Below are 27,905 nucleotides of genomic sequence, written 5' to 3'. Positions count from 1 at the left end.
GAGGTTATAGGAAAATAAGGGAATTTTCTGCACCTGCCCCGACCCCTTTTCTGATTACCTTCCTATCTTTTGTTCTGTCTGCTCTCAGGATTAAATTTATTTAAAATGTGGGGAAGAAGATGATGTATAACTTGCATTTTGTCTGCAGTCCCAGTGCTGTTTGAATTGCTGTACAGTTGCTCCCTTATTTTTAAGGATCACAGAAAACTTCTTTATATCTGCCTCCTGAGAAGTGTTTTCTTTCAAAGGCTTAAGAGTGAACTGCGGGGCTTGTTGGCTTTACCTGTAACAGGAGACCATTATTCTTTTGGTTTTCACGAGTTGAACAGAGCCATTCATTCAAAACAGCCCCCTTTCCTCCCAGGGGCAGGTTGGTGCTTCCCATCCTTGCGTCTTGGGCGGCAGAAGGCCATGTGAACGTGTGCCTCAAGGGTGCTGAGGGACAGTGGAGACTAATGCCTTTAGGGGTCTCCCTTCCATCCCCTATTTGGCTTATTTGTAGACAAGATTTCATTAAATAATATTCCTCACCAGAGGTAGGGAGATGATCTGTTAGTCTACAGCATTTAGCCAGGGAACCCCAAATTTTGCCCTTTGATGGCTCTTCCAGCTGTGCTGCACAGGAGGGACTGGTGTGGCAGCTACATGTGTCATCTCTTATACAGTCCTCTTTGGCCGGTAAGTGCTCAGCACTCACTCACAGTGTGGCCAGGGAGGCAGCCTGATATTCAAAGACAGTGTTATCACACCTTCAGTTATTTGCACACACCACAGCACTGAGGAATGAGAAGAGGGAGATGAGAGAGAGCTTGCTTATTTAGGGAATGCTCCGAGGAATCAGAACAGGCTCTAGAAGGACTGCTGTGGTGGTGGTGGTGGTGGGTGTGTGTGTGTGTGGGGGGGGCATAGTCTGGTAGAGGTGGGAAAGGGAGGACTTCAGAAAGAGGGTTGCATAGCACAAGGGTAGTGACTGGGTGAGTGGCCAAAAAAACAGCTTGAACAGGGAAGACAGGAAAGACAGACTGCAGGTCTGAGAATGTAAGCTGAGGGGTTATATTTGATCACTCAGATGCAGGAAGACTTGGGAATGACCTGATCTTACATTTAGGTCATTTTTAAACCTAAGAAATAACTAGTTATACATTTTATGATAGTCGTACACTTGTTTCTGTGGCCCTGGGAACTTGAGGATTTTCATCTTGAAATTCAGACTGTTGAAGTTAACTCTTTTCTGTTTTATCTTCCCCACCAGATTGCCACAGCAGTGAAGTTTCTACAGAATTCCCGGGTTCGCCAGAGTCCACTTGCGACCAGGAGAGCATTCCTTAAGAAGAAAGGTACAGGTTTCCCCAGCCAGGCAGAGTGACCTGCAGAAAGGGGCTGAGGATGGGGCGGGTGAGGCTGTAATGTGGAAGTGGGTGCTGTGGAGATGAAGGCTTTCAGCCTGCCCGGGGAAGTCCTCTTGTCTAAGCCTGGAGAGTGAGAGTGAGACGACCCCCACTTGGGGAATGCAGATTTCTTTCCTAGCAGTGGAGCAAAGAGGTTACATGATTTGGTTAATTAAGCACCAGCTATAAGGCCAAGACCAGCTTGGCAGAGGGAGCCTTCATAGCAGAATTGGTCTGTTGAGTAAGACTGGAAGACTTCTGCTTTCTGGTCCCGTCTTCTGTCAGCAACCCAGGCTGCAGAAACCTGGCTCTAGGAGGCCAGCTTCTTCAGTAAGGAGTGAGGAAGAAAAAAGTGAAGGACAAGGGGAACAAGTTGACTGAACAAGGTCAGGTTAAGGTCAAGCTCTGGGTCAGTCTGATTTGCGAATTGAAGTGGTAAATTACTGGTTTATGGTACTTCTGTAAGCAGGAATAAAATGGATACTGACATATTCAATATTGTCTGAAACAGACAGAATCTATTCTGGTTCTGTAGGAATTTAGGATATTTTTCTTTTTCGTGAAATGAAAACAACCAACTAACCAACAAAAAAGAAGCTGGAATTTTCATTCTTGGAATATTTAATTTTATGGAAATCTTGGAAGTTGTTTAAAGGCCTTTATGTAACATAAGAGGGGAAAAGCAAGCCTCCCCCTCTCCTAAAAAGACCTGTTTTTTTTTTTCTTTAGAAGCTAGAGTGTTGGAGGGGGCTAGGGTTGTGGCTCAGAGGTAGAGTACTTGCCTAGCATGCGTGAGGCACTGAGTTTGATCCTCAGCACCACATAAAAATAAAATAAAGATATTGTGTCTAAATTTAACTAAAAAATAAATTAAAAAAAAAAAAAAAGCTAGAGTGTTGGCCTCGAAATTCTGATGTTTCAGTCACTTTTGCCTGGAATAGATGATTGAATATTTTGGTGACATTTCCTAGGGCTGCTCCATGATGTTCCACCAAAGTGGTGCTGTAAGATCCTGCTGATCCCTTTTCCTGCTCACAGCCCAGGCCTGCTCACAAGGTTTGGGCACAGTAAGCCCAAATGTCTCATTCACAGGCAGCTGCTTAGCAGCAGCCCCAAAGCTGGGTCCCTGTGATGGAGTTGGTGAGGGCGTAGTGTGCTCTCTGGCTGTGTCTCACTTACCCCGTCATTAGGAGATTATTAAAATTTGGAGTGTGCTGGCTGGCCTCTCCACTCGGCAAGCATCATGCCATAAAAGAGTTTTTCCTTGAAATATGTGTACCTATGGGGAGTAATTAATCATAAAAGCTTAGGGATTTCAGCTCTCTCATCAAAGCATTGAAGCAGGGGAAAGCTGAGCCTAAAAGCTGAGCTGATTACCCGGGGTAACCTGAGACAAAATCTATGGTTGCCCAGAGATCCTTAGCCCAGTATATTGTGCAATATTATAACTGTCTGATCTTCTCTTCCACCGACAATGACCAGTTAGTCCTCATTTTCTCTCAAACGCAGCTGGGTTAGAATTTCATTTGCAGAAGGTATTTAGAGCAATTTAGAGACAAATGTCTCTGGTGTTTGCTCGGCACTTCCCTACCGCAGGCTTTGCTGAGCAGTTTTAGTATCAGGAGCTCCATCTAATCTGTTTAATTTTAATAAATCCCTGACTGGGAGAGGGAAAGAAAAAGAGAGAGAGAGAGAAACTCTGGACCAAATAATACTTCTTTTGAGTCACTTGGCTCGTAATTACTGTAGAGAGGAAACCGTTTGGTGCAATTATTATTTGTTGCTCTTACCCAACTGATTAATCAATCAGTTTACCCAAGGGGAGTGGCTACCCTGTGCCATGCCCTGCTCTCCCCCACAGGGATGTACTAAGAACAGAACAGATAGAATCCCTGCCCTTGCCGAGCTTCAGTGCTGAGACAGGCAGTGAACAAATGGAACAGCGAAGTCTGTGGGATATCAAATGGAAGTGCCACGGGACAGAGCAGGGAGTGAGGGGATGAGGGACACCAGGGCTGGTGTGGGATGGTCACACACAGGGCTTGTTGGTCTCTCTAAGAGAGTAGTGTGTGAGCAGGGACCTGAAGGAGACGAATATTGTTGATGGAGTGGACCCAAATTTGTCTTGGAGATTTTAGAATTTGGGGAGCCGTGAGACGCTACCCTACCCTTCTTTCTCTAAAGAGAACCATGGGAGTTTTTCCCTGTACTTAAACCCAGAATCACTGAAGCTAATCACCCATTTCCATTATCCTCTAAAATGCTGCTTCAGTTGGTAATTATCCATTTCCGAGTTGAATCCCAATAGGGTAAGTTCTGGCAGGACCCTTTCTGGGCAGAGAATCCCAAGGTTTGATTGGCGTCTGGGGAAGAAAAACCCCTCTGTGGATTTAAACTTCACTTTTTTAATTTCCGCTATTCCTTGGGTCAGGCTTACATGACCAGCACAGCTTGGCACTATCTCTGAAGGGGACAAAGGAAGAGCAGCTACCCTGTCCCTAACTAACAGTAGTTGTAGAAGGGCAGAGAGTTGGCTCGCTGGCCATCAGGGGCAGGAGAGAGCAAGGTTCTGGCACCGTCACTCTGGGGTCTCCCTGCAGGATCATTGCTGTGGTGGGTTTGGGGCGCTGGCTTTGGGAGCGCTCTCAGCTACTGTGGGCTTGGCGTTTCCTAGCAAATGTCACTTCAGGGAATTGCAGTGGAGCACTGACTTGAATTATAATCTTGACTTTCTTTTTTTTAATAAACATCTCTGTCCTGAAAAGGCAAATCCAATTTTGTTTTTCTTTTAATATTATTTAATATTTAATATAGAAATTGAGGTCCCTGTAGTGCATGTCAGTTAGTGGAAAATGAGGGTTACTTTAGGCGCATTGGCTGAGTTTGTTTTTTTGAGAAACCACAGCGCAGTGTGGAGCAGGCCGCATGCTGCCTCTGTTACTGACAGGTTAAGTGTTGTGCTTTCTGATTGGGGGTGTGGGGGTGGCGGGGAGGGAGTGGGCTAGGAATGGAAAAGCATTGGTTTGCAAAGGTCTGTCTTATTTTGTTTTGAGATCTCTTTGGGATGCCTTAAAGTCTGAATATGGAGTCATTAATGAGAAACATGGAGTTATTAGAATCATTTATCATTTTCTTTCAAGTCTGTACTGCCATTTTGTATAATTTACAGCATTTCTTCCTTTTATCAGGAAGTTTTTGGATGAAAGGGAAAAGCAGCTGTTCACCTTCAGAGTGTTAGAATAAATGTTTTTGTTTTCCTTCCAGACACCCTATTCTGCAGATCATCAGCTGCCGAGTCAGCCCCACATGACGACTGGGGTGTGTGTGTGGGGTTTAAGCCCTCACAGAACTGGTCTATATATAGAAACAGTTCTTGTTGGCATGCATTTTATCTGGGGCTTTAAGCAAGCTGCAGTCTAGGGGGCCAGAGGACCCTAAAATTAGCAACAGGATCAGTCCAGGAAGTTAGAAGCTTGAAGATGCTTATCAGTAGGCTTATATTGATTTGACACCCTGTCCAACCCCAAAATGTTTGGAGGCAGTCTGTTTCCAACCTTGTTGAGCAGGCTGAGTACCAGGTGGGTTAAGGTGATATGTAGGTGAGCCAAAGGAAGGACGGGGTGAGGAGGGGATGGCGTTATCTGTTAACTAGCATGGCATTCACAGAGCAAGCTTCTAGTGCAGGGTGAGCATCGCACACATTCCCGCAGAAGTCTGCTGAGTGGGGCCGGGTGTGATGTTGGCTGACACTTTTACTTGTTGTGCCCTTCTGAAGTTAAGGGCTTTTTTTCTTCTTTCATCTAATAAATAGTCCTTGAGTACAGGATGAGGGTAGGGAAGGAAAACTAAACAAATAAAACATACCACCATACTTTCTCATACTAAAAGGTGAAACTAGATCTTAATCTTTTTTCTGTTCCTGGAAGCGGAACCCAGTAGCAAAACTGCCTCCTTGCTGGAAGGAACCTGATGGTCTCAACCTTGGTAGTAGATAGAGGTGAAGGGCTTACTCTCGATGGAGTATTTTAAGGGGGAGTAAATTCTTACACAGATTTCAATTTAACTCTCTTTTATTACTTTTCTTTCTTTCTTTCTTTTTTTTTTATCATTTACATCCATTTCATGAGGTAGTTTGCATGTCCTTGAATGGAATCTCGTTACCATGAAAGCTTTTTTAGCATTGATTTCATAACAGTCTTAATTTAATAGCTCCGTCATTACTGAGAAGCTCTGGGAGTGGGGCCCTGGCTTTCCAGGTCACTGACCTTTTAATTACAAACCTTGTTCTGATGGCCAGGTTATCGACTGGACAGCTCCCAGCTTGTGCCCCAAGGATGAAAACGAAAATAACTGTGTTTCCTCCCCCATCTCCAGGAGAAAGAAAAAAAAAAAGTAACCTCTTGTGTTTCTAAAATTAATTTTCTCCTTCAGCTTTACTTTATAATTAATTCTTTAAGTGTCTTGGTGAAGCTAGAAATCTTTTTACAATGCTTTTGTTCCTGGAGCTGGGGTCCAGCAGATAGCTTGGGGGTCGGGGCAGAAGGCTTGCCAGCACCACCCTTTTGTTGACTGCGGCTGTTGCCTCTTCCCCTGGAACTCCTGCAGCTGAGCTGGAAGGAGTAGTGTTGGCACTGTGAGGGGCCGTCTGGCCCTTTTGAGCCTTTGTTAAGGGGACCTGGATTATGGCATCAGGATTTCAGTGCACTCCTATATTAGCTGGAGTGATTAAACTGGGTATATATCATGGTCATTTTGGAAGTTGTGCCTGTTCTGAGAATAGGTAGGAGTTGAATGGCTTTTCTTATTGCCCTTAATTCTCTGTTAGTCTTAGATGACTGAAAGAATCAAGTATCCTTACCTGAGGAGTTCTAGTTGATCATGAACTTGAATCAAACAGGACACTTAAGTTTTCTATCATTAACTGTGAAGAGGAAGAGAAAACAGAGAGGACAGAGGGCAAGAAGTGGGCTGGAAAACAGGTTCCCTAGCTGTAAAAAAGCCTTCCTCAGGAGTGGGAGCCACAGAGAGAGACAAAATTGGTGTGTCTTTGGAAGTTGGAGGAAGAAAGCAAAGTGAAAAGAGGCCACCCCTAGCAATAGGCTCTGAGTTTAGCTTGCATTAGGGTGGCATCTTCTACCTCATGCTCTTCCTGCCATGGGCCCTGTCCTGATGAGGGGGTTGCATCCTGCAGGTGAGTCAGGAGCCTGGGCCGGAGCAGACAGGGCGGTGTGGCAGCCGCATGCTTGTTCCTGAGGATGATTGAGCATCTTCATCCATCTGTTGTGCATGGACCATCTTCCTTCCCTGCCAGTCTTGCATCTGCATATCCGTCACCTGCTGTTCTGGACCAGCCCATTCATCACACTGACTGGTTCCCCCCCATCAATTCTCCTGCTCTCCTTGTTATCCAAACTTGTCTGAACTCCACATATTTTTCTCAGCATCCAGGATAAGACCTACAGCAGCTAGACCAGCTGAATGCTGGCAGTAGCCATGTCGTGGCTTCCCCATTCAGAGGGAACTGCTGGCACTTGCTGCCCCAGGAGGCCAAGCCCCACAGTTTCCTGCACTTCACCCTGCACTTGGGGAAGTGGCAGAGGAGCATGGGAGGGATGAGTCTTTTGGATTTTCTCAGTTACTTTGATATTTTCCATAGAATGATTCTTTTCTTAATCTTGGGTGCCTGAAACAATACTGCAAAGAATAATAAAGTGGTGAAAGTAACATTGTTGTGTATCTTAGTGTTATGTTTTTGTTTTGTTTTTTAACTTTTCAAAAGGTAAGGTACATGTTTTTAAAAATGCAGACAATTAAGCTGGGCACAGTGGTGCACATCTGTAATCCCAGCAGCTCGGCAGGCTGAGGCAGGAGGTTTGCAAGTTCAAAGCCAGCCTCAGCAAAAACGAGGTGCTAAGCAACTCAGTGAGACCCTGTCTCTTAATAAAATACAAAATAGGGCTGGGGGTGTGGCTCAGTGGTTGAGTACCCGAGTTCACTTCCTGGTACTCACCTCTCTCCACAGAAAAAATAAATTAATTAAAAAATAAAAGGGGCTAGAGATCCTGTCTCAAAATAAAAAGGGCTAGGACTGGGTATGGTGGTGCATGTCTGTAATCCCAGCAGCTTCGGAGGCTGAGACAGGAGGATCAGGCTGAGACAGGAGGATCGCGGGTTCACAGCCAGCCTCAGCAAAGGCAAGGTGCTAAACAACTCAGTGAGACCCTGTCTCTAAATAAAATACAAAATAGGGCTGGGGATGGGGCTCAGTCAGTGGTCAAGTGCCCCCAAGTTTAATTCCTGGTACTACTCCCCACCCCTGCCAAAATGCAAACAATCAAGAAGGATGAACAGTGAAAAATAAGTTGTCTTCCCTTCTTGTTTCTATTGTTTCTACCGGCAGCCCCATTTTCTTTTCCAGAGAATGCTGCTGTTAACAATTTGTTAGGTATCATTTGAAATAGTCTAGCCACATAAAATCATATAAACATTTATTATTCCCCTATAGAAACACTTTTTAAACAGAGTGGTGGCGTATTTTCCTCTTTATCTTTGCACTTGGCACTTTATCTTGGTTGTCATTCATTGATACATACAGATTTGTTTTATTCTTTTCATTGGCTGCATAGTATTCCATGGTTTGCCTGCATCATACTTTCTTTAACCAGTCCCAAGTTTGTGTACATTTAGATTGATTCCTCTCTTTTGCTGTTTCAAAGAATAGTCTGATAGATATTCTTGGATATATATTGTTGAACATGTGTCAGTGTTGAACATGGTGCCATGCTAAAAGGAGTATTTTTGTGTATGGTGAGCAGGCTACGGGATATTTTTCTTACTTAGAATTTCTTGGGATTATGTTTCTTAGAGAAGGAAATAAAGCTATCTTTTAATATAAACATAACTATATATAGAAGGAAATTACTAATAGAAAAGAGAGCCTATAATGGTGGTGCATGCCTGTTATCCCTGCGACTCAGAAGGCTGAGGCAGGAGAATTGCAGGTATTGAGGCCAGCTTTAGCAATTTAGTGAGGTCCTAAAAAACTTAGTGAAGACCCTGTCTCAAAATAAAAAGGGCTGGGGATATAGCTCAGTGGCAAAATATCCCCAGATTCAATCCCCAGCACCCTTCCTCCCACCAGAAAAAGGGAGAAAAAAAAGTGCAACAAATTGCTGTTAATGCTTAGCACATTTAGGTTTTGAGGGGATGGGCATTCTGATTATTGATTATGTGAGACATGCTTTCTGTCTTTTTTTTGTGTGTGTGGTGGGGTGGGTACCTGGGATTGAACTCAGGGGCACTCGGCCACTGATCCACATCCCAGCCCTATTTTTTGTATTTTATTTAGAGACGGTCTCACTGAGTTGCTTAGTGCCTCGATTTTGCTGAGGCTGGCTTTGAACTTGAGATCCTCTGCCTCAGCTTCCAGAGATGCAGGAATTACAGGCATGCACCACCATGCCTAGCAAGACATGCTTTCTTTTTAAAAGAATTTCCTTCATATCTCATCTTTTGAATGGATATAGGTTTGTAAATTTAATTTAAATGATTTTTTTTGAGAAAGTCTCTCTGTGTTGCCCAGACCCTCATTGAGCTCCTTTCCTCATGTGATCCTCCTGCCTCAGTCTCCCCCAGTAGGTGGGAATATAGGCACACACCACTGCACCCAGCTCATAAATCTAACTTTTGATTCAAAGTAAACATTCAAATAAATGGAAAGCCGATCTGATTTGTATTCAAATGAAGTATGTACTATAGTACTCTTTGGTTTTGACTTGGTGCTTTGTATATCCTAAGCTATTGGTGGGGTAGTCAGTCCTATCTGGTGCAGAGTATTATTACATTAGATACATTATGAAAGAAAACGGAGACCTATCTTTTCTAGTACCAAAAGCTCATTAGGAGGAAGTAGGAATGGATGCTGAGTACTTATCAATGGTATCCATGTTATCCATGTAAAAGAGCAGTAGTTCAGTAGAAGTCAACAAAGCGGGGCCTGAGGGTGTAGCTCAGTGGTATTTTGTCTAGCATGCTGGAGGCCCTGAGTTTGAGCCCTAGCGTGTTTGCGCTCGCTCTCTCTCTCTCTCTCTCTCTCTCTCTCTCTCTCTCTCTCTCTTTCTCTCTCTCTCTCTCTCGCGCGCGCGTGTGCGCGCGCACACACACACACACACTCACACACAAAGTCAGCAAAGCAGATTAGGGGGAAGCTGGAGTATAATGCTGCTCACTAGACCGAGCTCCTCAAGGGCAGAGGTCTTAACATTCTTACTAGCATCTTCAGTGTCCAGCTGCACCATCCCACACTGAGTCTCATGAGTGAATGGACTGAAGGAATGGATGGCTAGAATTGGAAGACCCCAGTAACAGTTTCAAAAGGAGCTCAATTCTCCCCTCTGCCCCTTTACAATTTATTTGTTCAACCCTAGTACACATGTAGTTTCAGAATTACTAACATTTAGGCCTCTACCAAAATACAGTGCTTATATGTGTACACTGCTTGTTTTGTCTTGAATCTAGTCAGAACACTCTTCTCCAAGGTTACTGAGGAGATCAGAGCTTTGCATTGAGGAAAGCGAGGGGCAGAGAGAGAAAAGTCGGAAGGACATCATTAGTGAGGGAGGCACATGTGCAGTTAGCAGGAGTGGCTTGTAGGGTCTGCAAGCAGGAAAAGAGTTGAGGTTGGTGGGTTAGCTAGTGAGGGAGGAGCCAGCTGTAGGATCCAGTGTTAACAGGTACCGTCGATGGTACTACTTGGGCCACTTGAAATGCAGTGAAACTCTGCTTAAGGAAGTTTACTCTAGGCTGCGTATCCAAACTGACTTGGCCTGGCAACAGTCAGACCAGCTACCGCAAGAAAGACTTGCCGAGCCTGTTGTCAGGTGTAGAGGATCTGGGAGCCCTTGGCAGTAGAAATGGAAAATAGAAATGATAGCATGGTTTTGTAAAGAATTTTGCAATTCATGAAACACTCTCACACATCTTAGTTAATTTCTTCACTGTTATCTTTTTTTTAAATGTTTATTTTTTAGTTGTAATTGGACACAATACCTTTGTTTTATTTATTTGTTTTTTTAATGTGGTGCTGAGGATCGAACACAGGGACTCGCCCGAGCTAGGTGAGCCCTCTACCACTGAGCCAGAACCCCAGCCCATCTTCACTGTAATCTTAATATGTAGTAAGTAGGTAAATAAATATTTGTTAAATGAATGAGTATATGATTTAATAGACCTCAGAGCATCTCTTTTCTTCCATTATACAGATTGGGGCTCTTAGAGGTTAATTTAGAGCTAATCAGTGACAAAAACAGACGTAGGACTTACGTTTGCGGACCAGGGTTCTTTGCCCTGTACCACATAACTTTCTGGAAAATAAGGACAGAACCACAGACATAGTAAAAGAATAAGTTAGACTGCTCAGTTTTGGATGGGATATATGAGGTGAAGGGAGGCTTCACGAGTCTCCAGGTGTGTGTGTGTGTGTGTGTGTGTGTGCGCGTGCGTGTGTGCGCGCGCGCGCGCGCAGCTAGAGAAAAAGAGAAAGAAGCAGCTTTATTTGATTTAATATACAAGTACTTGTAAAATTATCATCACAATTAAGATAATTAATTACACAGTACCCTATGAATTTCTTCCTGCCCTACATTCCCAGTACCCAGACAAGTATGGATTTGTCTTCTATCACCATAAATTAGTTTGTGTTTTTTTAGAATTTTATATAATTGGAATCATACCGTATGTACTGTTTTTATCTAGTTTTTTCCTTCAGCATAATTATTTTGATACTCAGCCATGTTTTTTGTGTATCATTAGTTTATTACTTTTTAGTGCTGAGTAGTAGTCCATTATATGACCATACTACAATTTCTTTCTCTTTTGCCATTATAGACATTCTCTCTCTCTCTCTCTCTCTCTCTCTCTCTCTCTCTCTCTCTCTCTCTCTCTCTCTCTCTCTTGCAGTACTGGTGATTGAACTCAGGAGCACTTAATCAGTGAGCAGCATCCCCAGCCCTTTTTTTGTTTTGAGACAGGGAATAGCTAAGTTGCCCAGACTTTTGCCTTGACTTTGAGATCCAGTTTTTGAATATCAAAAATAGGACTGTTAACAAATATTTGTGTGTAAGTCTTTGTCAGGATATACAATTCATTTTCTTTTGAGTTAATACTTATGGGTGGAATTATGTGGTAGGAGTATATTTAAATTTTTTCCAAACTGTTTTTGAAAGTGGGTGTACCATTTTACATTTTTTTAAAATATTTTTTTTAGATGTTGATGAACCTTTATTTTATTCATTTATTTTTATGGGGTGCTAAGAATTGAGCCCAGTGCCTTACACATACTAGGCAAGTGCTCTCCCACTGAAACACAACCCCAGCCCCCATTTTACATTCTTACCATTCATGTATAAGTAGACCAGCATTTTGAGTTTAGAAAATAGGAAGATGCAGGCATCACATTTTCCTCATGGAAGCAGTCTTACAAGTGACTAAATAATGGGTCATGTTTGCAGTACTTCAGCCTGGGAGGTGAGTCTGTGGTGTGTAGACTGCCTGATTTCGGATCCCAACTTCATTGCTTTCTGGTTCTGGATATTGCATGGAATGTGTAACCTCATCATATCTTGGTTTCTTTTTCTGTAAAATGGGGTTAATGATAGTATTTACTGAAAAAAATTCTTCTCAGAATTAAATGAAAATAATATGAAAAGTACTTAGCAGAATACTAGCACTAAAATGAGGGCTTAATTGACAACAGTAATCATCAACAGAATGTGTATCCTCTAAGATGACATAAGCCCCCACTTCCCTGCAGTTTTGCTCTGCAATTCAGTTGTGCAGTTAACTTTGTACTAAAAATATTAAGTGGAAATTTTACAGAAATAAACAATTCATAAGTTTTAAATTGCAGACCATTCTGAGTAACATAATTAAATCTTGAGCTGTTCCACTTCTTCCTTGGACAGAAATCATCCCTTTGTCCAGTGGGTCTGCTGTGTATATCCTATGTGCCCATCACTTAGTTGCCGGCCTGATTATCAAACTGTCATGGTACTGAAGTACTTGTGCTCAGGTAACCCGAAGCTGCATCACTGGACCTGTGTCATTCACCTCCTGCATCTCATCACATAGGCATTGTACTATCTCACATTGTCACAGAAGGGTGAGTAGTGTACAGTAAGATGTTGGTGGGGGAGGAGACCACATTCACCTTTTATTGTTGTGCTTCAACTTAGTTGCTAATCTCTTACTGTGCCTAACTTATAAATTAAATTTTATTACAACTATATATGTGTAGGAAAAAAATATAGTATACATAGGACTTAATACTGTCCACTGAGAGTCTCAGGTCACATTCCCCATAGAGAAGGTGGACCACCGGAGTCCGTTGCTGTAATGTTATATTAAAAAGTTAGACTATTGGTGTATAAAAATTCATACAATAAGAACCTCTAGGAATTTTGAGCAGAGGAATTTAGTACAGGAAGTTACAGCTTACACACTTAGTGAAAAGGAACAAAATCTAGGCCAGACCTCCGAGAATGAAGAATTTCCACAACATTGAAGAACTGACTTGCCAGGGGAGCTGCTACTGCCTGTCCTGGTGAGGCAGTGGGGTCAGAGAGCTGCCCCTGGAGCTGTTGACTCCAAGAGCACGCCCTTGGGGCTATGACCCAGGGACTGGGAAGTTGCTGCTGCCACTGAAGGTGTCTTCTGGTACCCAGGAAAACAGTGACAGTACCTTGAAATGGGATCTTGAAAGGCTTCCACTTCTAAAATCGCCTCTTGAACCCCATGAAGCTAGAGGCTGGAGACTGGGCACTGCAGTAGGAAACCAAGGTGTTACTCATAGCTTGCTTGCCCACTGGCTGGTATTTGCAACAATCAAAGGCAGCAGAAACAGGTACTTGTCACTTTCCACATTTCCTCATTTTCACTTTCCACATTGCCTGTGAGTACACAGCTATTTGGTGGAACCTAATTCTCTTCCAGAACTCTAGCTGCCAAGGGGCCTGGAAAATGCAGCTTTTATCCTTCCAATCTCTGTGATAAGGGAAGGCACATGGGAAAAGTGGGAATGGATGGATGATAAGTGCTAGTGGAGAAATCCAAAGTGGGGGAAATTCACAAATAGAAGAGATTTGCCCCCAAACAGAGTACAAGCACATTTATCCTGTAAGCTGCTTTCTTATGGAAGGCTTAACTTGGGATTTCAAAGCCATTTAGATATGCAGCCTACAAGGTGAGGAAAGCGTTTCATTCAGTATAGAGCCAGTTGCATGTGGATGTGAGGAAAGGGTACTTATTTAGTCAACCATTTTTTTTTTTTAAAGGATCTGGGTCTTTCACTGTTTACAAACACTGTAGTGATGGGCTTCCAGTGAATTCAGGAGATAAATATTGATTTATTCTGTATCACCACTGGCTTTCAGAGATGATTTTAAGAAAGCTATCACTCTTTTTATTTTTTTATTCACTCTTCTTAGACAGTAGAATCCATTTTGATAGAATTACACAAGCATGGGATTTATCTTATTCTACTTAGGACCCCATTCTTGTGGGTGGACATGATGGTGGGATTCACTTAAGTATTTATATGCTTATTGGCCTTTACTTAGGGATGGGGGGGTTCTTTTAAGAAAATTTATCTGCTAGGCGTAGATGAGGGAGTTTTAGCTAAAGGGACTATATGACGCGTGGTTTTATTAGAAGTATTGAAAAACATTGGAAGCCAGGATTTTTGAAACTTGACATAAGGAATACCATAAGGCAATCTCTGCTGAAAAATATTTTATGCTTATTGGACTGTAATTAGAAAGATTTAAAAATAGCTTTCGATAGAATTCATTAATTTACCAAGCCGTTGTTAATAGGCAACACTTTTGTGTCTGTGTCTTATAAAAATAAGTTTATCTGTTGGGTAGGCGTGTGTGCGGGCACACACACAAACGTGTATTATAGTATCTGCGTCTTTGAAGCAGAAAATACTGTGCTTTTATTTTAAATTTACGGTGAGGGAGGAGCTGATCAGTCACCAGCTCTGTCTTCTTTCCATTCTCAAGGGAGCAGAGGTAACACAGAGGTCCTGAGTGAACAGAGTGGCAGGACACACAGGCTTCTGTTCAAACTGTGCTGAGATTGGACACCTCAGTTCACTCTTCCCTCCCAACTTTAAATGGACCTATGTTTTGTTTCTAAATCATTCTGATAGGAGCCTATCTTCTCAGAGCTGTCCCCTATCATCAGACACAGGGCATGGGAATATTCTTCTCTCTTACTGTTAATTATTCTTTTTAGTTTTAAAGCCCTTTAAAGTAATCTTTCTGTAATTAGATTGTTGAGTAGATTATCTTTAGTAAGATGTTGGTTTTTAAATTTTGTGTCCTTTTCAGTTTGTTAAACGATTGCAAAGGCTTTCATTCATAAAGTTTACCATATCATGGTATTTCAGAAAAAAACACAACATCATGACCCTCTGTGATAAATTAAATATCACAACCACATAAATGTCATCTTTTCAATGAAACCTAAAGTGTATAGGAATGGGGCTCTCTTTCACTCTGTTTTTGGCTTCAAGCTATATCAGTACTCTTGACCAACAAGAAAAAATATTTACCACTGCCAGTGTTATGAAATTAAAGAACAAAGTCATACCCTCCCCAGCTTTGGGAGTCACAAACAGAATTGTGAATTAAATTATTCCAGTTGCAAAATTTGGAGTGTTGGCCGAAAGAACACATACAGGTTGAGTTTGAAGAAGAGTCAGTTAGGAAATCAGTTTAATTTACAACTGGAGATAATTTGCACAGAATGTAATTGAAAGAGAATAAATATGGAGCTCTATGATTTCTGTTTACTTGCATTTTTCCCCCAATGAAAGGCTCTCCTTTAAACAGTCCTAAAAAGAGTACACTAAGTAGTAAAATAGAAATAACAGAAAATGCATTGTTCTTTGGAAAATCTTAGTAGCTGATTTTGAAAGATTTTTATTGTCCATCCATTCATCCATCCACCCACCCACCCAACAAGAATTGAGTGTGTATATTTCACAAAGCACTGTTCCGACCTTAAAACTGAGGATATAATGGTGAATAGAACCTGAGGTCTGTGGTAGAGATAGAATTCTCTGGAAATGTGAACAAATAAGAAAAAATGATTATAGATAAGTAAGGTGCCATGATAGAGGATAATGGGGAGGGTGAGTTAGATTGGCTTTGGAGGTTGCTGAAACCTGAAAAATGCAAAGTGTTTATATGAAGAATAAGAACATCTGATTAGAGGGGACAGTAGCCTCAAAAGACTCCAAGGCAGGGAAGGAATTTGACTGGATCCCAGAACCCATGGTGGGACTGTAATAACAAGAGTAACATCTATCTGCAGGTGTTGTTGAAAGCAGAAGGTCTGTTAAAGTTTCATATCCTTCGATCTAGAATTTTTCATATCATCCCTAACTAAGTTCAGCTCTATTCACCAAACCTTCCTAGTTTCCTGTCTGCCAAACACGGTACCGAGTGCACTGGGCATGTGAATGTCCGTGTCCTGAAAGATCTGGTAATGGACAGTAGAAGCTGCTAGTCAGACTGTAATTTATAAGCAAGCCTGAGATGATATGATATAGACTGTATAATAACCACTGACATTTGTGTTTCCTGTTATAGCTGAAAAGCATTCCCACTTATATTTACTCATTTATTCTTAAGAGTAACCTAAGTTATTTCTTCAAAAAGCATATACACGGGCATGGAGACTTACAACAGCCCAGTGAATACCAAGGTTGTCATCACTGAGTTGTCAAATTTCAATGTATATTCTGCTCACTATGATTTAGAGCTATGTCCTTGAAGAACCACATCATTAGGACTAAAAACTTGAGTGACCATTAGAGATTACTTATTTCATCTATATCTTTTCTTATACATTTCACTATCATCAGGAATAGAAAATGACCTTAATTGTGGTTGAATTTAGTTCTGGAGGTTTTCTTGATGGCTGCCATGAGGACTCTAGCCCAGAGCTCCATTCTTAGGCTTGAGAAGAGGAAGGAAGTCTTACACTTGAAGAATATGGCTGTTAAGTAAGTGCTCTTGACTTTGTTGTTCTGTATGGATGCTTTTATCAGGACAATGAACGGTAAATAGGGTGATCTGTGCTTCTGTGGAGAGGTCGAATGGTTACATTACACAATCTTCTAGAGCATCTTGCAGCAAATACATGGGTTATATTAAAAATTGCAATCATATCATTTTTTATAGTAAATTGCTGACCTTATGCAGTAGAATCAGCTTTATTGAATTTCGCCAAAAATGCGTTTATAATTCTGCCATACACACATGATATTCATGTCCTTGCTGTCCATGTGGAAATGTCCCTTTTTATGATGTTAAACAAATTAAATCGACTTTCTCCCGAGCTGCTGTGCCTCACCTTTAAGATCCATCCTCAGGAGTCGAACCTCCACGAAGCAGAGCTCATCTCCATTAGCTCCCATGTCATTACGCAGAGCACTGGAGGCCGCCACATCAGGAAGCCTGGCCCAGCTTAGCTTGGAGATTAGTGAGAGGTGGATTTGGGGCAGCAAATGTATGTCACTTAACGCTGCCCGAACACCAACAAGACTTTACCATCATTATATTGTTTGTTTTGGGGAAATGGAAAGTATTTGTTTAGAAGTATTTCATGGTGAACCAAGAATATTTGGGTGTGGTCAGTTCTCTGCTGTGGATTTGTGAATGATTCATCACAAAACTTTTATCTTAAACCAGTTTTTCTTTTTTGGTAATGGGCATCGAACCCAGGGGTGCTTAACCACTGAGCCACATGCCCAGCCCTTTTTTACTTTTTAAAAAAATTTTGGGACCAGGTTTTGCTAAGTTGCTTAGGGCCTTGCTAAATTGCTGAGGCTAACTTTGAACTTGAAATCCTCTTGCCTCAGCTTCCTGAGTCAAGGGATTATGGGCATAGGCCATTGGCCTAGGCTTCAGTTTTTCTTTAATTCTCTTTAGTTCTCTTCCCCTGCTAACCAATGTGGTACCAGGGATACAAACTGTTAGTCTAACAGAAACACAATCAGAAAGTTACATAGTACACTTAAATGAACACATAAATATTTTTAAATTGTCTGCTTTTTAGAATCATTTGCTTTGAATTTGTTCTTTTTCCTGTGTCTGTTATCTATTTGTGTGTGTGTGTGTGTGTGTGTGTGTGTTCATGTAATTGGCTAGATCCCAGACAGTTCAGCACACAAAGGCAGTATGATTGAGTGGAAAAATCATCCATTCATTCTCTTTTACCAAATGTCCATTTACTCCATGTCCCAACATTTGTGCTAAGCACCAAGAGTTCAACAATGTGATTCAATATTTGTAATTGATTGGGGTTCCATGATGTGTAAACAAGTTACAGTAATAGGTGATAACACGAGCATACGTATGAAGGCACAGAGGAGGGTGGGTAAGGAAAACTAATGGGGAAGAATTTAAAAAGGCACCTCTAAGTCAAGCGCCTGTAATCCTAGCTACTCAGGAGGCTGAGGCAGGAGGATTGCAAGTTAGAGGTCAGCCTGGGCAATTCAGTAGACCCCATCTCAGAAAAAGGGTGGGAGGGGCAAAGAATATGTCTCGGGGTAGAGTGCTTGCCTAGGTTGCATAAGGCCCTGGATTCAATCCCCAGTAATGCAACAAACAAACATGCAAAAACAGCGCCTCTTGTAGGAGTTCCCCCTAATGAAGCCTTCCAAGAGGATCAGTTGACTTTAAGGTTTGGGGAAGGGTGACGACTCTAGTCCAGGCAGAGAATGCCTTGGGATGTTTCTGTAGTAGAAGATGCAGGAAGTAGATTGCTTAGTGGGAGAGATGGGCAGGGGTCAGATCAAGTAATTCCCGTGTTTATGAACTCAAGAATTTGGATTTTATTATGTGGACAGCTTGGAAACCAGGGAGTTTTGTGTGGAATAGTGAAGTGTCATATTGGTGTTTCAGAATTCACTCTCTTAAGATAAGGGGGCCGTTAGGAGTGGGGGTGATGGATACACAGGGATGGGTTAGAGAACGAGGAGGGGGAATCTTGAGGACCTGGTGACTGAATGGATCCCGGGAATGAAGGGGGAAGAGTCTAGGCTTACTGTCCAGGTTTCTGGTGTAGGGGTTGCCATGGAAAAACAACAGTTGAGAGTGGAAAGGGCTGGGGCCAGGAGTCTGAGACAAGTGAGGGGGAAGGAGCAGGAGCAGAGGGAAATCCTTGGGAAATGCTGAGAGCTTAGGGAGAGGTGGCAGCACACACGTCAGGCAGTATCTGTCACTGGCTTCTTGTTCTCAGTTATTTGGACAGGGTGACTGTTAGGTCTGCTCTCTTCACAGGGTCGTTGTTTAGTGATTTCACTGAACCTGGGGACTCTCAGAAGAAAGAGAAGATGGCATTTGTGAAGCAGGTGTTATTTTTATCTGGAAATAGTTTCTCTGCCTTGTCACTGCCTCCTAGTGAAACCTTTCTTGCCAATAGGAGAAGGTCCCATAGCTTTGGGCCATGATCAGAGAGGACTGTTGCTCCTCCCTTGCAGAGAGCTGCTCTTTCCCCCTTATCATTTGCTCCTCATTTGCTCCTCCCCACATCTGTCCTCTGTGTCACATCTGTATGCTTTTCCACTGATTTTCTTGTGACAGTTGATAGATTTGCTGATGTGGCCTCAACAGTTTTCAGGTCCTTCCTGCACTGTTCGATGGGATAATTAGTTACCTGACCTCGTATGTGCCTTGGTTTTCTGGAAGCAGGTAGGATTTGTGGTACCTTTCTTTACTCCTAAATTGATGGAGTCAGAGATATAAAAGTGTGGTGTGGAGGCACAGAGCCTAAAGGTCAGAAATTCCACGAGGAGGAGGAAGGGGAGGAGGAGGAAAAAGACATTCAGTTCATTAGCTGACTTCCTGGGAGATCCCAGAGCTCGCCTCAGTCATTGAACTTCATGATACTAATTCCAGGTCACCTTGCAGAGGCTTGGAGAGGAGCATTTTTTTACTCTCTAAAATCCTTCCTCTTTTGCTGGTTCCGCGAGAACTGTTCCGCTAGCTGTGTCCAGGTCTTCCTCTCCAGCTTCCACAGCAGCCCTCAGATGCTTGGACAGAAGGTGGACTCTGTTTTGCTGGTGAATGATGCTCTGCAATTTGTTTTTTTTTTTTTTTTGTACCAGAGATTGAACTCAGGGGTACTTGACCACTGAGCCACATCCCCAGCTCTATTTTATTTAGAGACAGGGAGTTGCTAAGTGCCTCGCCATTGCTTGAGATCCTCCTGCCTCAGCCTCCGGAGCCGCTGGGATTACAGGCATACGCCACCACGCCTGGCTTATGCTTTGCAGTTTTGAAAAGCATATAGGCTATACGCTTTTTAAGAAATATCTGAAAGCAAGTTTCTTCTCTGTAGGCATCTTGCTCAGTCTGCTTTATCCAGCCTGTTCATGGAAACCAGGCTCCTCCTTGATTTGAGGCGGCTTTAAACCAGGTGTTGGACATCTCTGGAACTTTCCCCTCCCTTTCTCCAAACCACCTGCAGGACTGGACCCCCACCTCTCAGCAGCATCTCTCTTTCTCAGTGATAGCATCTGTCTGGTGTTATCGTGGTGGTTCTCTTTGGAGGACTCTCACTTCTCCCTTGTGCTTTTGTCTTTTTTAAATTAAAATTTTATATTTTAAATTTTAAATAAATGATTTGAACAGTTATCAGGGTTATCCACTCACCTCTAGTAACTTCAGGACATTGACCTGAAGAACCTTCCTCTTTTCCCTGCATACGGAGTGGGAAAAGCATGGGGGAAATTGTGGAGAAATACATGTTAAAAATGATTTTCAGTGTAAAATAAGAGAGGGGAAAAATTGATGTTTGCGGAAACCCAAAAAAAGCACCTCTCATTACAGTAATTAAATGGCAGCATTTAACCTATCAGAATGTTCTGCATATGTGAGAGACAAGCCAAGGAGCTGTGTGTGTGAAATTAGAGCTCTAATCCTCAGGGAAGAGAATGGTTAAATAATTTGTTTTTGAGGTGTGAGAGCAGAGGTGTGAGTGCCTTGAGGGTGGGGGGCCGGGGTGCCTGTATTTACCAAGAATACCCTGGGGTGGGTGTTTATCGGCACCTGTGTGCTGTCAAGAAGCACACAAGCTGCTGCTGCCCGTTCATTAGGTTTCCAGAAGAGTCCGGGCTCACCTGTGGCTGGGCCTTGCATCATATCAGTAGAACTTGCTTCACTCTGGCCCCCTGGGACACACAGGAATAGATTTGAGAGACAGGGAAAAAGACACAGGAATTGGGGAGGAGGAAGGAGGTGCTTGGCCCAGGCTGCACAGGGACGGAGCTTTGCCTCTTCCTGAGCTGCACTCATGAGCTAGAGTACATGCTCCACCAAGCATGGGGCAGAAGGGACAGCTCGGAGCTGCTGCCCAGCCCTTCTCTGGCAGTGTTCCCTGCCAACCTTGGCCACTATTGGCAGTTCCTACCCTGCTGTGGCTCAGTGTTTGGGTTTATATGGAATGACAGGGACCAGCAGTGTCCCCTCTGCCCTTTAGTGGCATCACATGTGTCTTTCTGTGCCCCTGACTGCAGTCTGTGGTATTGCACGGACTGCAGTATAGACTGGAAGCTGCCCTGTTTCTCCCTAGATGTCCCTAGAGCAGGGCAGCTGTGATCAGAATTCCACAGGTTGAGTTGATACAGACTAAATGGAGCTGTGCACATCTGTCCCTGATCCCTCACGAGGGACCTGGGGTGGGGGGCTGCCTGTACACGTGTTCCTTTTAGGCTCCTGATCTCTGGCTTTCTATTATACTAATAAGGAGCCCCAGGGGACGCTGGTGACAGTGTGATAATCGTCCCCTTGGAGGGCTAGAGGCGGTCAGAGCATGCTGACTTCATCCTGGGGGAGTGCTGATGAAACTCTGGCTAGACCTTACCGCCCAGCACTGTACCCGATGTGGGGGGTTAGGGGAGCAGGTTGCCAGGGTGTTTCTCTTACAGCTTCATTATTACTACACTTGCTTGTCTTTGGGGCATTTCATCAAAACTTCATTAGTTTTGCTTAAGAACTTTGAAGAGCTGATAAGCCTGATGGAAAATTTTCAGTAATAACTAGTATATAGCAACCCATGTGACAAGTACCAGCTAATTAATCCTTGGAGCACCCCAGGGGCAGTAGAGGGTGTGATAATGGCACTGGTGCTTTTTATCCCCATTTTATGGATGGAGAGACTGAGGGACCTAGAAAAGTCTGTGACTTGGGCCAGAGGGATGTGCAGATCTGGAGGAGCCCTCAGCCTTTTGATTTCTCTCGGAACTGTTGGGTTCTACCTTAATGTCATTTAGTAAATCATCCTGGATTTTGTCTCTTCTCCTTTTTGCCCACTTGATACTGTCTTGGACATAGTTTGTGTTTGTATATGTGGATTTCTGTCATCACTTTTAATAACATCTTGGTGTTCTGGTGGGAATATACTCCATGACTTATTTTACTCAGCCCTTTGATGGGCATCTAGATTATTTTCATTTTTCACTATGAAACAACCCTTCTTTAAATATCCTCAAGAAATAGGTATTACTTTGTGATTATCTTTTTTGGGTAAAAATCATCGAGTTGCTAATCTTGGGTTAAAGAGAGTGAATTTGTTTTCATTTTAATGTGTATTGCTGAACTGCCCCTTAGAAAGGTTATACTAGTGGACAACCTCCACACCAGCTGATCAGTACTCTTGAACATAGATTTTAAACTTTTAGATCGTCAAGTTCACAGTTCCTTCTTTCAGTTAAGCATAACCCTACCCACACCATAAAAGCACAGAAATATTCACTTCTTTTTTAAAATGGCTTTTCTTTTATGGAGTTTGTTTTGTTGGCTGAGCAGCAGGGAATATAACTTTATTTTTTCTGGTGACCCACCTGGTTGTTACATTTATTGAACAATTTATTTCTTTCCCCACTTATTTGACTTGTCACTTTTTCATATATTAAATTCTTAACTGTACTTATGTGTGATCAGGGACATTCTGTTCTCATTCATTGATATACCTGTCTGCTGTTATGCTAATACTACCATGTTTTATTATTATAGATTTGTTACTTCCTCTATTTGTTAGCTTAAGTTCTACTCTTTCCTGGCCCTTATATACTTCTGAAGACATTTTAGAATCTCTTTATCATGTCTTCTCCTTCTTCTTCCCCTACCCCCACTGCCAATCAAAGAATAAAGCCTCTTTGGAATTTTGATTATAATTACATTCAACATAGAAATTACCTTAGAAAGAGTTGACATCTTTGCAGTCTGCAGGCTTTCCATCCTTAAACGTAATGTGAAATACATTCCCCATTGAGGGTTTTACACGGTGTGCGCCCAGTTCCTGAACATTTCCTTTTATACTAAGTATTTTTGAATTTATTGTTTTGCTTTGGAATCTTTATTTCTACTATCTTTTCTAAATTGATTTTTGCTAATATTTAGGACAGCTATTGATATCTGGTTTTAAAAATTATTCTTTTCATACTCATTGTTTTTATTGATGATGTGAGGTTTTCTCAGTAGCAGATCATATGGAAACTATTTTCCCTTTCCAATGCAATATGACTTTATTATTATTTTGACTAGACCTTCCAGAACAGTATTAATTAAATATGAGTGCTCAGGGAGGTAAAATGGGTATAATTCTGCTACCTCCTTATCTTCAGAGCATTAATTTATAGAGGTGAAGGTCATGGAAATACCAAAGAAATAGTCATAATGATCCCTAGCCTTTTCAAAGTTTTTGCTTTCCAAAGGGACTCTTGTTCTTTACCTATCTTGGCAGTTACTTCTTCTTTGGCTAAAATTGTCTGACATGCTTATAACTGCCTTAAAGAAAAGAAAGTCAGTACTATTTCTGTTTTCTCGAGCACAAAAGCTACAGGACAATGGAAATATTTTACTTGGCAAACATGGCAGTGACTACGACTCCTGTGTAATACAAAGCCATGGCCACTGAGAGGGCCAGGAGAGGCTGGGGGTTCCTGATCAACTGCCACAGTTGGCCAGCACCAAACAGTGTAAAGTCCAAGTGGAAGAGGGCAACTGTGGGACATTGGAAGTGATTATTCTATAGACCTAGAGACCACTCTCAGAGGACACCCAACAAGAGCAGCTTCACACCCCGTGTACAGATGATGGCAGTGGAGGGACAGTGGGTTGTTCTCACTCAGGCCCCCAGTAGCTCAGGGGGAGGGTTCTGGCTCCAGTCTTGCTTCCTCTGGTCTACTCTATTCATTGCCACCAGATGATGAAATTCCAACCTTGCTTTCAGCTCATTTTATTGCTTAGTGAGTCAAGTCCCATCTGCTTAATTCTTTGATGATTTTTTCCTCTCAAATTTGGGTATTGAATAGTTTCAAATTTACAGAAAAATTTCATAGTGCACAATTACCTAGATGCCTTTTATCAAATTTCTTTTTTTCTTCTTTTAATTTTTTAGTTTTAGATGGACACAATGCCTTTATTTATTTTTATGTGGTGCTGAGGATTGAACCCAGTGCCTCACATGTGCTGGGCAAGTGCTCCACCACTGAGCCACAACCCCAGCCCCATTTATCCAGTTTCTTAGTTTCTTTATCCAGTTCTTAGTTTTCTCACATGACTTTATCTGTCTCTGACTCTCCATACGTGTGCGTGTACACACACACACACACACACACACACTTTTTTGTGACTCTTTTTAAAAAGTTGTAGATATCATGACACTTCAACTCTAGCACATATCGCCTCAAATAGGGACGTTCTCCCCTGTAACCACATCATCATTACCATGCAGAAGAAAATTAACACTAATTTCATAAAATCATCTGATATATATTCCATATTTAAATTTTCCTAATTGCCCCTAAGTTTCTTTTCAGGGGACAGTCAGGGTCATGCTGTTCATCTCACTGCTTTGCCTCTTCCTGTAGAACTTACCTCTTGCCTTTTCCTTTTTTTACTTGTCATGGCTGTTTTTTAAGAGCTCAGATTAGCTGTTTTATTGAATATCACATACATTTTTTTTTTGCATTGTTTCTTCTTCATGAGGTTTAAGAGTAAATGTTTTTTGGCAAGAATAATTAACAAGTAATGTCATGTACTTATTGTTGTATCATATTAGGAGGGGAGACATGTCAGATTTTTCCACTGGTGATGTTGATTTGGTCATTAGTAATGTGGTAATTACCAGATCTCTGCATTGTAAAAGTACATTTTCCCACTTGTAATTAACAGGTAATCTAAGAAGGCTTCTTTGAGATCATGTTGTCTGGTTACTCAACAACCTTTCATTCAGTGACTTTAACATCTATTGGAGTTCCTTGCTTTAATTGACTATTGGGATTTAAGAAATTGTACTTGATAAATATATTACATCTCAAACCTTTATTATCTAGTGTTCTTCTGTAAAGAGCTTTCTCATCTTTCCTCTGCTGTCTGTCTTGTTTTTCACTTCCATTTGGGTATCATTATTAATTTCATAGTCCAGAGTGTTATAATTCATTATTACCATATCATATACTCTCATGCTCTCATAGTTCCATGTTTGGTCAGTGGGCACCTGTTCATGTTGGCTTCTTTGCCTTATGGCGCAGAATATCTCAGGCGCATCTTGGATCTCCTGTACTCCAAACCCCAAATCAGACATTCTCTGAAAGATTTCTTTTAGTGGGAATGATACTTAGAATCTGGACACTGGTTACAGGTATTGCTCTGGGCTGTTGCCACTTTCTTCTTTTGCTTAGTATGTAGAATCACCAACATACACATGATTTTTGTTTATGTTTATTCACATGATACACATGTTCACATACAGTTCAAATTTAATATAGGATTTTACTTAAATCTCTTATTCTATATTATATCATACAGTGAAACTTGGTTCTGAAGTTTGATATACTTACCAGTTGTGCACTGTAATATAAAGTAATTTTAAAAATTACAAACTGACTGGGTGTGGCAGTGTATGCCTGTGATCCCAGCGACTCTGGAGGCTGAGGCAGGAGGTTGCTAGTTCAAAGCCAGCCTTGGGCTGGGGATGTGGTTCAAGTGGTAGCATGCTCGCTTAGCATGCGTGAAGCACTGGGTTCGATTCTTAGCACACATAAAAACAAAATAAAGATATTGTATCCACCTAAAACTAAAAACTAAAAAAAAAAAAAAAAAAGCCAGCCTTAGCAAGGCACTAAGCAACTTAGGGAGACCCTCTAAATAAAATATAAAAAGGGTTGGGGATGTTAAGCACCCATGAGTTCAATCCCCGGTACCCCCCCCCCCCCAAATTACAAATTAACATTCTTATCAACATTTATCTTAACCAGTAAAGTTTAAGATTTTTTTTTTCACAGTTCTTTTTGCCCTTAGGTGAGATGAATAGTTCCCAAAGGGTGTTTGTGGAGCTGTGGGGCTTCCCCACAGCCCTGTTAGGGGTCCGCAAGGTCAAAACAATTTCATAACCAGGAGTAAGGCATTATTGCCTTTTCCACTTTTTCGCATTTGCAGTGATGGTGTAGCGCAATGTCAGGTACAACTCCTGACCCCTCAGTACGTTCTTCCCTATGATGTACTTGCTGTTAAAACAATAAAGCCCATTTCACTTAAGAGTCTTCCTTGATGGAAGAGTAAAAATTATCAGTTTTATAATGTTTTGCCACATGAGTATGCATCTTTTTAATATTCTGTGTGACAAAGCAGGCAGTGTGCAGCAAGCACTTCAGCCTGTCAAAGCGCATTGTCTTGGGGAGAAGCTCCAAGAGTTGTGAGCTAAGCCAGCTGCCTTTTTCTTGGGGTCCTACTTGAACAAGTGAGAAACTGAGAATTCAGACTTGAGTTTTGGCAGATATTTTCTCAAAAATGAACAAAGTGAGCCTGTCGTTTCAAGGAAATCAACTGACATCATTTGTTGTCAATAATAAAATTTGAACCTGGGCATGGTGGTGTATGCCTGTAGTTCCAGCTGTGTAGGAGACTGAGGTGGGGGAGGGTCGCTTGTACCTGAAGCCAGAAGCCAACCTAGTCAAATAGTGAGGCCAATCTATAAGGAAATAAATATGAAAATGAAAAAACTGAGCTTTCAAATGAAATTCAAATTTTGGAAAATTTATAACTACCCTGTGAGCTGGACAACTCCCTTGTACTTTTTAAAGACTGGAAGACCTGATTAATGAGTATGTTTCTTATTTTTTTATTTTTTATTTTTTTGGTGGTACTGGGAATTAATGAGTATATTTTTTGAGTAGTATGTAAGAATCAACATTTAGGAGATCTGCATACTTTAGTGAACTCAATATTTTCTTAAAGATCAATACATGATTTTACAAAATCAAAGTGCAAGGTAGATTGGTGGATTGGACTGTAGTGCATTTGCCTGGCATGTGTGAGGCACTGGGTTCAATTCTCAGCACCACATAAAAATAAATAAATAAAATAAAGGTCTATCAACAACTATAAATAAATAAATAAATAAAGTAAGTAAGTAAGTAAGTAAAAATAAGGGCTGGGGTTGTGGCTCAGTGGTAGAGCGCTTGTCTAGCATATTCAAGGCACTGTGTTCAATTCTCAGCACCGCATATAAAAAAGTAAATAAAATAAAAGTCCACGAACAACCAATAAAAATACATTTTTTAAAAAAGTAAAAATAAATTTTCATTTTCAGATAGATAAATTTTTCACATAGAATTCATCACTAGCAGACTTTCTCTATTAAATGAAATACTAAGGGAATAATTCTGAAAGAAAAAATTATCCCAGATGGAAGTGTAGAAATGCAAGAAGGTATAAGAACAAAGGAGAGCAAATGCAAATGAATATTGATTGTATAAAATAATATATTTTAAAATAACATATGTTAGGGCAAATGCACTACCTCTGAGACCCAGCCCCAGCTCTTTATTTTTACTTTTTAAAAAGCTTTTTTGGGGCTGGGGATGTGGCTCAAGCAGTTACGCGCTCACCTGGCATGTGTGGGGCACTGGGTTCGATCCTCAGCACCACATAAAATAAAATAAAGATGTTGTGTCCACCAAAAACTGTAAAATAAATATTAAAAAAATTCTCTCTCTCTTTCTTAAAAAAAAAAAAAAAAAGCTTTTTATTTGAAAAAAATCTCTTACTCCTTAAGAATATTTTAAAATAAATGGCAATTGCAAGAGTAATAAAAAGAATTCCTATGTATCTTTTACTCAGATTTCTGAAATATTAACATTTACTTCATCATATACTCTCTTCGCTTCTCCCTCTCCTGTCTCCTCCCTCCCTTCTCCCATCCTGCATATGTATCAAAATCAGAAAGATAACTTGATAAAAGTTCTGTTATCTGGGCTGGGGATATAGCTTAGTCAGTAAAGTGCTTGCTTCACATGCACAAGGTCCTGGATTCAGTCCCTAGCACCGCCAAAAAAAAGCCCTATTATCTGATCTACAAACCTTGTTCACATTTAGTCAGTTGTCTTAGTCCTAATAATGTCTTTTATAGAAAAAAAAATTCTGTCCATAAGCTAACTCG

At 41.5% G+C, this 27,905-nt stretch overlaps 1 protein-coding gene across 1 annotated transcript in view; it reads left to right on the top strand.

Moving 5' to 3' along the window:
- Pex14 (peroxisomal biogenesis factor 14) overlaps positions 1–27,905 on the top strand; it is a 138,920-nt gene that overhangs the window by 52,129 nt on the left and 58,886 nt on the right. The window contains exon 3 of the mRNA XM_046424788.2: positions 1,253–1,337. Within this exon, the coding sequence (XP_046280744.1) occupies positions 1,253–1,337 (85 nt within the window). The remainder of the gene's footprint in view (positions 1–1,252; positions 1,338–27,905) is intronic.

Source organism: Marmota monax, unplaced genomic scaffold (genome assembly GCF_021218885.2).
Source record: "Marmota monax isolate L192 unplaced genomic scaffold, Marmota_monax_Labrador192_F-V1.1 WCK01_AAM20220418_F8-fsc00080, whole genome shotgun sequence".
NCBI classification, from domain to species: domain Eukaryota; kingdom Metazoa; phylum Chordata; class Mammalia; order Rodentia; family Sciuridae; genus Marmota; species Marmota monax.
Note: the sequence above shows the minus strand (reverse complement) of the source record. Positions and strands in the feature narration are given on the sequence as shown.